The sequence below is a fragment of the Phoxinus phoxinus genome (assembly GCF_949152265.1).
Source record: "Phoxinus phoxinus genome assembly, chromosome: 15".
NCBI classification, from domain to species: Eukaryota; Metazoa; Chordata; class Actinopteri; order Cypriniformes; family Leuciscidae; genus Phoxinus; species Phoxinus phoxinus.
The window spans coordinates 13,816,948-13,830,770 of NC_136890.1; the positions used below are offsets into that span (position 1 = coordinate 13,816,948).

General features: G+C 37.8%; 1 protein-coding gene across 1 annotated transcript; it reads right to left on the reverse strand.

The window, feature by feature from the left end:
• Positions 1–1,539: 1,539 nt before the first annotated feature.
• LOC307012258 (putative aminopeptidase W07G4.4) lies at positions 1,540–13,547 on the reverse strand. Its single transcript, XM_079638692.1, has 16 exons — positions 13,220–13,547; positions 11,997–12,038; positions 11,541–11,631; positions 11,303–11,451; positions 11,026–11,134; positions 8,550–8,683; positions 8,354–8,453; positions 8,185–8,260; positions 7,275–7,360; positions 7,091–7,195; positions 6,934–7,009; positions 6,734–6,852; positions 5,026–5,109; positions 4,882–4,939; positions 4,621–4,802; positions 1,540–2,071 (listed from the first exon to the last, which is right to left on the reverse strand). The coding sequence occupies exons 1-16, from the start codon at positions 13,228–13,230 to the stop codon at positions 1,943–1,945; spliced, it is 1,551 nt and encodes a 516-aa protein (XP_079494818.1). The 5' UTR covers positions 13,231–13,547; the 3' UTR covers positions 1,540–1,942.
• Between the last annotated feature and the right edge of the window lie 276 nt (positions 13,548–13,823).

Here is a 13,823-nt window from a genome sequence, read left to right on the forward strand (position 1 = left end):
CTTTTAATGCTGCAGAATTTTTCCTGTACCCTTCCCCAGATCTGTGCCTCGATACAATCCCGTCTCGGAAGTCTACAGACAATTCCTTGGACTTCATGGCTTGGTTTGTACTCTGATATGCAGTGTTAACTGTGGGACCTTATATAGACAAGTGTGTGCCTTTCCAAATAATTTCCAATCAACTGGAGTCCACTGGTGATAAATTCAATCTCAAGTATGATCAGTGGAAACAGGACGCACCTGAACTCAATTTTGAGCGTCATGGCAAAGGCTGTGAATACTTATATACATGTGATTTTTTTTATTTTTAATACATTTGCAAAGATTCCAAACAAACTTTTCACATTATCATTATGGGGCATTGTTTGTAGAATTGAGGAAAACAATGATTTAATCCATTTTGGAATAAGGCTGCAACATAACAAAATGTGGAAAAAGTGAAGCGTTGTGAATACTTACCAGATGCACAGCATCACTACTTCCTTTATAAAAAGTTTGTAAACAAAAGTGCACAATTTTATAGTTGCTTAAAGCCGCCTTCACACATTCCTACATTACGTCCTGTATTATCATACAGATATGTTTACAGATGTGGAGGACTAGTGACAAATAAAATGAAGGAATGGTATCAATTTAATAATTCTTACAAAAATGAAAACATTTGAAATGGAAAAATGAATGTACTGAAATGTAGTTCAATTAATGGCAACACTTTGACTTTAGTTTAGGGTCCAATTCTCGCTATTAACTAGTTGCTTATTAGCATGCATATGACTAGGATATTGGCTGTTTATTAGTACTTAAAGAACATATTAATGTCTTATTCTGTATGACCATATTCCACATCCCTTAATCCTGCCCAATACCCAAACTTAACTACTTTATTTTATTAATACACAGTGAATAGGAGAAACTTGAAATTTAAAATGGTTTATTTGATGTTTTAAATGAAGCAGTAACTTGTAAATTTTAACAATAAGTAATGTTATCTTTTAGCAATTATTATCAACCTTTGTTAATGCTTGTTAATAAAAATGATCACATGTTAAGATCAACATTTACTAAGATTAATACATGCTTTATCGTACATAGAAGTATTATTTACCATTAGTTTATTTGAACTAATATTAACTAATAAAATCTTATTGTAAAGTGTCACGAATAAAACAAAATAGTAAATCAAAACATTTTAGATGCACATTTTAATTTGACATTTCACAAACTTCCAAATCATATTCTATTCAGAGATTCATTCTTATGGTCAGGGATAAACTGGACTTCCAGTTGGATACAGAAGGCATCATGTTCCTTTTGTTTGCCAAAATGCTTTTATTCTCATATTTTGATTACATACAAAATGGGCGGTTACACGATATGCAATATTCTTCCAACGGTATTGCCAAACAGTCACAGATGCAATTCAATATCAAAATCACTGGCTCAACTTCCTCACCCCCTCTTTAATGTCACATCAACTGAGAGACTGTAAGGCTACAGGGTAAGAACGGAATTATAACACTTTGCTTTGGTTAATTAATCTTGGTAAATGCGTATTAGATGTAGAAATCCTGCACAGGTTCAAAATGCTATAAATGTGATATGATTTTGAAAATGCGTATTAGATATAGAAATCCTGCACAGGTTCAAAATGCTATAAATGTGATATGATTTTGTAAATGCGTATTAGATATAGAAATCCTGCACAGGTTCAAAATGCTATAAATGTGATATTTTTGTGTGAGAGGAACATTGAAGAGATGAATATATGCATTTATGAAGAGATAAAATGATAAAGATGGATGGCGTTCATAATGGAAGGATAAAAGGGCCATTATTTGGCCACACTGTTTCAGACGGAGCAGATATGAAAGCCATTAATCGAGAAATGGCACAAGACAGAAATACTTGAATTCACGACGGAACAAAATCATTGGACGCATGTTTAGAGCTCCAGGTATTTCGCCGCCATGGCAAGTATTGGGGCTCCTGTCGGGACCCCAGGGAAAGGGCCGCTGGATCCAGCAATGTCGATATGGGAGTAAGGCAGAGGTTTGGCTGAGTCCACTCCATACTGAGGGGGCAAATGTGTAGATGGTTATTATATGCATTTTTGCAAAAGGGTTAAGATTTTAACTTTTTCCCCCACCAGCGTTTTATTTTCAAGTTGCCAGACAGCGCCAGTTTTTATGATCATATTCACAAAACTTGTATGGCCCCCAGAATGCTTTGTTTGAAAACATGAACAAAATCCATTCATTGTTTTTTTATCAACACTTAAATGTTGATAACATTTTGAACAAAAAGCTGAGAAAATGGCATTTTTGTCAGACTTCGCATGTTAAAAATTTATATTTATAAAGATTTATATGCTGTTAAATGTTTGATACGTGATATTGTGTTCACAAGAACGAGACGAGACAATTTTAACCACTTTTAAGAAATCTTCAATGATGAAATGTATGACTGGAAAATTATCTGAACTGAATAGAACTAATCTAGCTAGTGCTGTCGCTAATGATTATTCTGGTAATAGATAGATTATTTTGATGATTAATCGAGTAATCAGATAATTTTAGTGGTAATACAAATTGACCCAAGTGAACAATAGCCTTTAAAATTACTTAAATACATATAAATAACAATGATTAAAGCAATTATAATTGGTTCAAAAGCAAGAAATCATACAGTTTTATTGAACAACACTATTATACACAATGCGATATGCTGTACATAATATAAACAATCAACTTATGTACATTATTACAACAACTGCCTTCAGAGGGCGCCAACAGCCTGGTGATTGTTGCGGTTAAACTTTACAGTTCAAATCCTTGTTTAATATTAGCCAAACAGCATTAAAATTCAAATGTCCACTTAACCTTTAATATTTGCTCACTTCTTTACAATAGAAATGCAACAGCCACTGTAATTTCTTGAACAAGAACATTTGGACATTAAACCACGCAAATTCAGAGCAAGGGTTTAAACTTTTATTTTGAAATCGCGATGAACAACAATTTGCATATATAGAAACGTATTGATGTATTCTCCTGTGTTGGCGTAGGCTTATAAATGATTTATATTACAAAAATCTGGTGAAATGGCGCACGTTGTGTTCCCAGATGAACGTTATAACCAACCCAAACTCACAGCATATGCAAAGATATGAGAGCTAGATCACTCCTCCATAGGCTTCTATGTAATTGAAACTTGCCGGCCCAGAAAAGTGAGTTAGCGCAGCGGTTCTGTGTTATACATCAGCAGGTAGGCTCGCTATTGGCCGATGCAGGTCATGTGTGTAATGCGTGTGACGTACAACACAGAAGCGCTGCGCTGTTACACTACGTGAACTCACTCAGGCCATGTCCAGACGGACACGGGTATTTTTATAACCAGAGTTTTTCCTCTTGCGTTTTTGAAAAAAATCTCCGTCTACATGAAAACGCAAAAACACGCTATCAAGCCCCGTCAAGAGCATTCCACACCAGCAGGCGGCGATATAACCCTAACCGTAAAGCCACGTTGGCCAATCAGAAGCCGTCAGCGACGCACAATCTGATGTCAAACACAGCGGATAACGGCGCACACTTTGACATCCAAGGCAAAAACTCCGGTTTTACTGTCTACACGACAACACTGCAACCAGCGTTTCTGAAAATCCTCACCCTGTCAGGGGTTTTCAAAAATGTTCGGTTTCAGTGACCTGATACTGCGTTTCCGTGTGGACGAACGGGCGAACCGCGTACAAAAAGTCACGGTTATAAAAATACCCGTGTTCGTGTGGACAAGGCCTCAGAGGCACCCACAGAAGACATTTTTTTTTTAATAAAGTTGTTATTTATTTTATTTTATTTTTTGCACAAAGTATTCTCGTCGCTTGATAAACTTAAGGCTGAGCCACTGTAGCCACTTGGACTATTTTAACAATGTTTTTACTAACTTTTCTGTGCCGGCCAGTTTCAATTACATAGAAGCCTATGGAGGAGTGATCCAGCTCTCAGATTTAATCAAAAATATCTTAAAGGTGCTCTAAGCGATCTTGCGCGTTTTTTAGGCCAAAAAATTTTTTTTCACATACCGCAAACATCTCCTCACTATCCGCTATCTGCCTGTCCCCTGAACACACTGTAAAAAAAAAAAAAACGCGGTCTCTGCAGAGAGCCCAAGCTCCACAAACAGCAGCAAAAACAAACTGAGCAATAAACAGAGCGACCCGCACCACGAAACATAAACTGTTCCAGCCAATAACCGACAAGAATGATGTGGGGTGGGGTTTGGGGGGTTATTGCGTGGATGAGGAGGAGGGAGGGTCTAGCTAGCCTCCGTTTTGTTTGATAATTCAAACATCAACAAGAGGTTACGCCAACCGAGATCGCTTAGAGCACCTTTAATTTGTGTTGCGAAGATGAACGAAAGTCTTACAGAATTGGAACAACATGAGGGCGAGTAATTACTGAAAGAATTTTAATTTTTGGGTGAACTAACCCTTTAATGTGTCATAAATCACAAAAAAGTCAATGGAGGAGAAAGAGCTAATAATTCCTAAACTGATATTACATCAGGAATAAGGTTTTTCCCATAGTTCTCTTAATGCTGAAACCTTAGTGTGTGCGCGTCTACCTTATCCAGTCCAGAAGCCATGATGAGGAATGCGCCGGGCGCCTGGTGTCCGCGTGGTGTGGCAGACGAAGGCAGGTTATTGGACTGCAGGATCTCCTCATACTCAGACTTCCCTTTGTGGAACTCGTAATCCTCCCGACGGAGAGTGGACACCTCAAACACATCTCCCAGCACCTCTCCCGCTGCCACACAAACAGATTTCAGACAAATCAAACTACGTTTATGGAAACAAAAACAAAAAAAGGTCTTAGCTCTTCTTACCTTTCTGCCACTCCAGAGCGTTTCCGGAGCGTTGAGCAGCACCGTTATCCATTATGATCTACAGGGACACATGGAGAGGGACACGGTCAAAAGGAAAGCGGTCACAGTAGCACTGATGTGTGATGAAGATGATGATGTACTCACAGAGTAGTTCGGCCCCATGGCTCTGATAGCATGTCCGGTCAGAGTGGCAATAGTGAAGAGATGAGGAGACACCTCCTGCAACGCCTAGAGAAACAAACAAGAGGTCCAGACCACCAAAAACATCACATTTAACGGTTTTCCTGCCATTGATGGAATTTTCCAGCTTTCCTTGTTTTCACTGTTATAGGCCGTATGTAGCTCCGCTCGTTGTGTTGTCTTCCGGTTTTTATTTTCACAGCATGAAGGTAAGATCTTACGGATTTATGAATGAGCCGCTCGTTAAAATCTTTCCATGCTACTGACATTTGTTATGATGTCGCTTCAAACATTACAATGCTCATGATAACTTTTGTTAACTCTAAAATAAGTAAATCCACGTCACCAGCTAATTACTCCTCGACAGCAATGCGATAGAAATATATAGAGCTGCCGCAAAAACAGAAGTTCAAACCATAGACAGTATATAAACTGGACACAGCGACCCCATAGGTTTCAACGGAGAGAAGTGAAGTCAATTAGAAGCACTCACTTCCTGTTAGCCAGGCGAACTGCGCAGGTTCAAACTGAGCTTGATGACGTAGATGTGACGTGAGCAACCTGTAGGTCTTCTAGTAGCTGTGCCGAGAGAAATCTGAATCATTCCCTTCCGAATCTTGCAAAGACGGAGAGCGTGAGTATTAGCTGTCCATGAGCTAGCAGTAGGATCAACTTTATCACTCTCTATGGGCTTCTCCCTTGACTTTATGCCTCCACGTCCTCCCGATTGCTTGCGAGCTTCTCTGCCTGTCTATACGGTAATTTCTCGACTTGTGCGAGTCGCGCGGTTATGACGCAATCGTTAGCCTATTTTTACAAAAACTGCTTCTACGGGGCCATAACGTAAGATACAAGGTAATGGAGCCTTTTATAAATTTTCGTGTTTCTTTAGAAATAAACAATGGACAAACGGTGTCTTTAAACGCCTCAGATGTAAAGTTATTCGCTGTCAAATTGACGCCAAAATGAATGGGAGTCAATGGAATGCTAACAGCAGGTGGGGGTCCGCTAGCCAATGGCGGCGCCCGGGAATGCTTCAGTGTCTTCCGGAACACTGCCCCCCTGGTTCAAACAGTTCTAAAGATGGCTGCACGCTTGTTTCTCTGGTGCACACGGTCTATACGGTAGGGGGCGCTATTACGCCTCTTCTGAAAGAATACAGAATCTCCGGATCAAAACAGACGAAGAAGCAGCATGTGCTTAAGCAATGCTTTTATTGCTTGTTTGTTGTAGTCTTTGAAAAAAGACTCTCAGATTCTCATTTTTAGAGAAAAAAGATTCTCATTTCCCCCCCCCAAAATGTTGCTTTTTTTAAAATTAAACTTACCCACATTCAAGTGCTGATAAAACAAATAGGCCTACATGAGGCTAGAATGCTTTTTTTTTAAAGCAGAGGCCCTGTTCTCTCTTTTTGATATATTGGATGCTTTTAAAAAAGCCTATATATTTGGCAGATGTAAAGCATACATGTGTATGTTTTTTGTGTTAGTCCATTTAAAAAAATAAATAAATGTATTATTACTTTAACAGCTCAGGGATGTTCAAGGAGCAGGTTGTTTGTGCACTTTCTGAAGATTTTTTGCACTGTGAATTTGCACTGTCAGTTCTGTTTTTGAATAAAGGGTTGTTTTGTTTGTTATCCGATTCATCGAGGGGGAAATAATGCGTGTACCTGCTCCTTCATCTCACACAGCAAGTCCACCATGACCATTCTTCCTTCAGCATCAGTGTTTCCAACTCGGATTCTACGACCGGCGCGAGTCACCACCAACTCGTCCGCCACATAACAATCTGTCAAAGGGTAAAAAAAAAAAAAAAAGACTAAGTAACAGACACCCAAACTGGTCAACAAATGCAGACAAAGTTGCTTACCAGACCCGACACTGTTCCGCACCATTGCCATCGCACCCACAACCTTCAGGTGTTTGGGCTTCAGTTTGGCTATGATCTAAAACAACAACAATGATATTAGTCTTTAATATTCTTCTGACCGTCAGTCATACAAGCAAGGTGTGAGTGGGACCAGTACCTGGAAGAATCCAGCAACAGCCGCAGATCCGCATTTATCTCTGTGCATTCCAGCCATGACTCCACCGGCCTTGATGTCAGCTCCACCGGTGTCATACGTAATGCCCTGCAACAACATTCAACGTTCATATGGACTGGGAAATGCTCTGTCCTGGGTGTCCAGATACAATGAACCTAAATATTACCTTGCCAACCAACATGAGAGTCTGTTTAATGGGTCCTTCTCCACAGTACAGCAGTTTGATCACTCTGGCCTGATGACGCGGCACAGCTGAAGAAGAAACATCAGCCCTTTAGCACATTATGGAGTCTGAGATGGAGTCATTGTCTAGGTCATGGTCTCATACCTCATCCTACTTCGACTGTGCAAGGTGAAAATGGGCTCAACAATAAGCACATGCTTACTTTTATTGACAATGTAAAAAGATATTGTAAAAAATTTAATTCCATTATGCTCTCCAAGGCTACAGCAACAGGAATGTTGTGAAATATTATTATTATTTAAAGTAACCGTTTTCTATTTGAATGCATTTTAAAATGTAACTTATTCCTGTGACGGCAACGCTGAATTTTTCACATGATTCTTCAGAAATCATTCTAATTTGCTGATGTGGTGCTCAAGAAACATTATTATTATCAATGTCAAAAACAGTTGTGTTGCTTAATATTTTTGAGGGAGCCGTGATTTTTTTCTCTCTTCAGGATTCTAAAATGAATAGAAAGTTTAAAAGAACAGCATTTACTTGAAATATAATTTGTGACATTATAAATGTCTTTATTTGATCAATTTAATGGATCCTTGCTGAATAAAAGTATCAATTTCAATCAAAAAATAAATGAAAATAAAGAATATATTTGTTTCTGCTTTTGGAAAAATGTAACAAATCCAGTTTGAAATAAAATGTTATTATGAGTAACTTATAAATACATACTGCACTTTTCTCCATTTTATTTACCAGACTTGGTTCTCAGTATGTGGCATCTCAGTTGTGTTTAGTAGAAATTTGCTGAAAATATTCCGTAATTTCATATTAAACCCATATTCTATTAAATGGATATTGTATCGATATATATCATATTAAACTGTGCTCTTACTGTTAGCACAGCGGTTGACTGCAGCCAAACAGGGGTAATCCTTCTCCAGAGTTTTCAAATCACTCACAACAGTCACCTAAGAAACACATGGAGATGAATGAAGCGTGCCAATTCTTCCTCACACGAGATACAGCTTCAAACTCTATTGAGCGTTCAGTCAAAGACTCACCGTTACAGGAGTATCCTTGAAGACAGCTTCAACATATTCAGCTACACACGGGGCAGCCATTCGCTCCGGGTCAGAGCCGCCGATATCACGACAGACAAACCTGCATCATACACAAATTATCTTTTTGTTTTATTGCTTATTGTACAAAAGTCAAAATGATGCTCCAGAGAACACGGTAAAGGACACACACTCATACCTGCCGCTCTCCAGAGCAGTGGCCATCTCAATAATGGCGTCTCCCTGAGTCTGGTTCTTCACCCAGATGCCCAGAATCGACACCTTATGACCGGAGGACGACTTGGACGGCTTGGACTCCCTCACCTCTAGAGGCTGACCACACACACACATATTAACTAGGTTACGCTGGGACTGACGAGCATTAAGGTCTAAAACTAGAGAACAGAGAGGTCGCAAAAATAGGGCATTAGTTCTATAAGACCCAGTGTTAGTTTAGTTTTACTTGTATAGTATTTATGAATATTTAGAATTTTTGTTTTTTTTATATATATATTTTCAGTTTTTATTTAAATTTTCATTTAAGTTTGAGTAATTTTATAGATTTCTTTTTGGCTTTAATTTATTTAAATTTCAGTTTTAGTAATTGAAGGCAAACATTTTATTTCAGTAAAAAATTATTGAAATCTCGTTTGAGTTTTACCATTAATTTCTTCATCTATTATTTATATATTATTTTATTTTAGCTTAAAGTGCCCACATTATGCTTTTCAGGTATAACCTTTCATTTAGGGTGTTATAAAAGCTGTTTATTAATATAAAAGGTCTGAAAAGTTTCAAAGGTCAAAGTGAAGGATAAATTGAGTTATTGCGTAGGTTTGTATCAAATTTACATAATGTCACCTATGGTCTTCATTGGCTACTCGCAAACAACATTTGCTTTGAGCCTCAAACACTAGTTGTAGCCGAGGCCTGGAAGAGTTTGGTTCGTGTCGTCGACATGTCGAGAAGATTCGGTTTTCTGCGCTGCGAAAGCAAACTCACTTTCAGCAATATATGCAAATTTACTCATACACAGGTTTCTTGTATACAAACAATACCGGATGCGCGCGCATCCAAGAGGCAAGACCGCTATATGTTATGCCGAGTTCTGTAAAAGAATATTGTATATAACGTAGATTTCGCATTGTTTGTAAATTCTTGTTGACTCAATAATAAACTGCAATTTCAGAGTTGAATCTGTTTGCTTGTGTTTCATTTACATATTAATATAAAATTATGTAAAACGTTAGTTAGTTGACTAGTATGAAATTGTCCAACTAAGTTTGCGAATCATAAAAACATGACATACCCTATTTATTTAGGTTAGTTTACAGCACAACAGCTCCGCGTCATCTCTGCTTCTGCTAGATATAGCCGTAAAGAGTGTTGCTTTCTGCCTCTTAGATGCGCGCGCATCTACGTGATGACGTTGCACAGAAACCCGTGTATTCGATTAGCATCCTAGAAACTGCAGAATCTTAGAGGCCTCAGACGCCAGGACTTTTGCTACTGCAAATATTTTGCATTTAAATGACAATTCAATTCCAATGAATTAATGCACTGAAACATTTAAAATATTCATCAGATGAGGGAATAAACCACTTGCAGCTTCCACAAAAACAGTTCCTCGCAGCTTGATAATTAAATAACAGTTTCAGCGAAAACAGTTCCTCATTGCTGACATGATACTCTTAAAAATAAATATTGACATTTAAGAAGCATTTGATTTTGCCATGTCAGCAGAGGAATTGTTTTTGCTGAAACTGTTATTTAATTATCCTTCATAAACTTGGAACTCTGGATGGGGTGTAAAACAAATCCACTAAAACACGGCGACGATTATTTCTTTATTTAACGGTGTCATGTCAGCAACGAGGAACTGTTTTTGCTGAAACTGTTATTTAATTATCCTTCATGAACTTGGTACTCTGGATGGGGGGTGTATACATTGAGGGTCAATGTATATTTGTATACAAACACTAGTTGTAGCCGAGGCCTGGAAGAGTTTGGTTCGTGTTGTCAACATGTCGAGAAGATGCTGATTTCTGCGATGCGAAAGCAAACTCACTTTGCATGCACTTCGGATGGTCTACTTTTACCGGTTAAAAAGCGAAGTGCAGATCTGTGAACTCTCTAACGGCTAATATTGCCGTTAACGTGCTACTACATTTCTCTCTGATACGATAGGAAATTCAATTAGACTGAAGAGAGGATTTTAACTGTGACAAGATGATTGACAGGACAGTTTACGGTGACAGGATGGACGCAACTAAGCGACAGATCTGTCCGTTAAAGATGACGAAGTCGTATGTCCCAAAGCTTGCCTACTCTTTTGCTACACACTCACAAATATGGACTTTTTCTTCACAAAATAGTACACACTTTTAGGGCGTAGTATAAGCAGGCAAATTGGGACGAAGCATGAATCTTCGAACGAGTTATTTTCAGACTCTTTGGGAAAATTAGGTAACGTGCAACGTATATCATGAGAAAAAAAGTGTTTTTGACCTCGGATGCAAGTAAACACGTTAAAATTAGGAACCTTTAAATTAGCATAATAGCAAGTGTATGTACATTTTAGGGTAAACTGAAATTTTAATATGTGACTATTTTTGATGATTGAATGAAATAAGTAAACATTACAAATGTAAAATGAAAACAAAAACACTTCTCACCATGTAGAGAATTTGCAGGGCTCCTAGCACGGCTGTCAGGGTGTTTTTTGCATAGCTGGTGTGTGGGGGACAAACCAGCAGAGGGCACTGCATGCCGGTTTTCATAGCCCTATGTGATCAAAAAAATCATTCAGATCAATGAAACAAAACCTTTAGATGAGTAAAAGTCTTCTTAGAAGACAGAAATGTGTCCTAGAAGGACATCAGGCCAAGGACATGAACATTAAAGACACTGTTGTTTTCAGAGGATGTAAGGTGATCATGTTTGCATAGGCACCTCTTAATGCCTTTAGCAGCAGCATCACTGAACCGCCTGACATCGTCATAGTCCCGATTCACTGGACCGGTGCAGGCAAACACCAATCTGTTACCAGGGAGACCAGGAGCCTTGACAACCACAACCTCTTCCCCGAAGCAACAGTCCACCTGGATGAGAAGAGTGACAGAAGAGAGCAATAAAAAACAGAGAAATGTAAAACTCAGTGCTGGTTAGATGTGTGTGGTGTTGAACTCACTGCGCTGTAGTCCTGTAATGGTGCTTTCAAACACTCCAGTTCAGCAGGAAGCTGCTCATAACTTTGGGTTACTAAGATAATGCCATCAAAACTGTAAAAAGAGAAGAAGATTCCAAATTAACAAAAACAGATAATTTTTTTGGAAATGTAGCTCAGCTCACAAAGATTCACACTCGACACAATTAACTAATCTCTTACACATCAGGGATAAGAGAGCGGTCTGAAGTCTAAAGTCTGTGTTGTGGATTGTAAAGCAGACAGGTCAGGTAACAGCAGTGGAGATTGATTCATAGAAAGTCACAGTTCATGTGATGGTGATGTAATGCTGTTAAGTAGTCTATCACCCTTCTGAATAATTTTTTTTTTAAAAGGCAAATGGGACAGGGACACCATATGCACGTCTGTGAGCCCACAAGATTGCAATAGCACATTACGTTTGAGACAGGATTTACTCACTTCGGGTCCTTGCAGTCAGAGGTCCACTTGATAGGCTGAATACTGGATGGAAGGAAAAACAAATTTGCTTTAATGAATGTTTAGTGAATCTTGATTAGTTGTTATGCTTATGGTCATGAGAGGCTCTGTTCAAGAATTCAAAAAATGAGTTGATGTTTAGCTTGACTCTTTTCAGCTGCGCTCATGATTTCTGATAATGTTTGATTGACATCGGAGTGTCTTTTGGCATCTATGTACAGTAGGGTCCAAGTAACAGACTAAAGGACTGTGAATATGAAAAAAAATTCATTTTAAAAACTTGTTTTGAAACTAATGGCAATTATGCACATTCACAAGCATCCTAGAAATTTGCAGGACTTTTGCTACTGCAAAAATTTTGCATTTAAATGACAATTCAATTCCAATGAATGAATGCACTGAAACATTTGCAATATTCTTCAGATGAGGGAATAAACCACTTGCAGCTTCCACAAAAACAGTTCCTCGCAGCTTGATAATTAAATAACAGTTTCAGCGAAAACAGTTCCTCATTGCTGACATGATACTGTTGAAAATAAATATTGACATTTGAGAAGTACTTGATTTTTTGTCATGTCAGCAGAGGAATTGTTTTTGCTGAAACTGTTACTTAATTATCCTTCATAAACTTGGAACTCTGGGTGGGGTCTGCGAGGGGGTGATAGTGAGTCTATGGAAGACTTAGAAAAGTAAAAAAAAAAGCAGCACAACATAAAAAAAGTTACAATTTATCAAACTTCAGTTTATAATGGTTTCATACTGCTTCCTACACTGTTAAGAAATCATATCAAATCACAAAATAATTAATTAATAAAAAGGTAAATACTTCCCAAATAGTATTTTATTCATATTTATAATATTTTGTTTTTTCAACATTATAAATGGGTCTTTGTCGATAAAAATAGCCGCCATTATATTTTACTCCCTGCTCTGGAACAAAACGCAAAACCCCAACCAAAATGGGGTAATGTGCATTATTCTGCCAAGAAACAAATGAAAAAATGAATCTCCACAGAAAAATATTTCAACACGTCTATTTTAGCACTGACTATGTAACGAAACATCTAACGTTTAGCAAGTATTACTTAAAATAGTTTAATTTGAAAAAATATATAATGATCATACCAAACACAATATACCCCAGAAAACAGCAGTAATGACGGAAACTTATTTTAAACATTAACAATTATAAATAATCCTCTTACCTTGCAGACATCCTCACGTTTCCTCCTCACGCCTTGCAGAAATGAAGGCGTGATGTCAGCTGAGCTGATAAAGTCAAAATCACATGACCAACGGAGTCACGTGATGTATGAACATGTAGTTTTGCCGAACTTTGTAATTAAATAAAATGCACAGAAATAGTGGAATTAATGCATTTATTTATTTCAAATGCGCGATTTTAATACGCATCTTAATTTTTTAATCCACAAGTGTATTTTAATATGACAAATTCCTTAACTTACATCCTTCTCAACAAATACTCCTCAAACTACAAAATACAAACCGGAAGTCACCAGTGATGACAAGTCCAATTCATTTATGCGAATCGGTTCTTTTGAACAATACAAACCTGTTAAAAAACATGACCAACGGAGTAGATTTTACTTTTATCATCCAAAAAAAAAACAATCCTGTCGTGGCTGGCACGCTCTATTCTATCCACTAAACATGGCTGTTTATTACGTTTATGTATTAAGTTTTATTAACAAAGAAGAGTGTTTATTGCATTTCTATGTATCCCAGTTCAGTTTGTTGAAGCCATAATAGTCTATATAATTTTTTTTTCACGTAACGTTACAGTAGATT

Excerpts from the sequence above, each read along its gene's own strand:
- LOC307012258 (XM_079638692.1), bottom strand. Across the intron at positions 7,361-8,184 it reads AGTCAACCGCTGTGCTAACA|CTGTGCCGCGTCATCAGGCC; the intron begins GTAAGAGCACAG and ends TTTCTTCTTCAG. Across the intron at positions 7,010-7,090 it reads CTGTTGCTGGATTCTTCCAG|ATCATAGCCAAACTGAAGCC; the intron begins GTACTGGTCCCA and ends TTGTTGTTTTAG.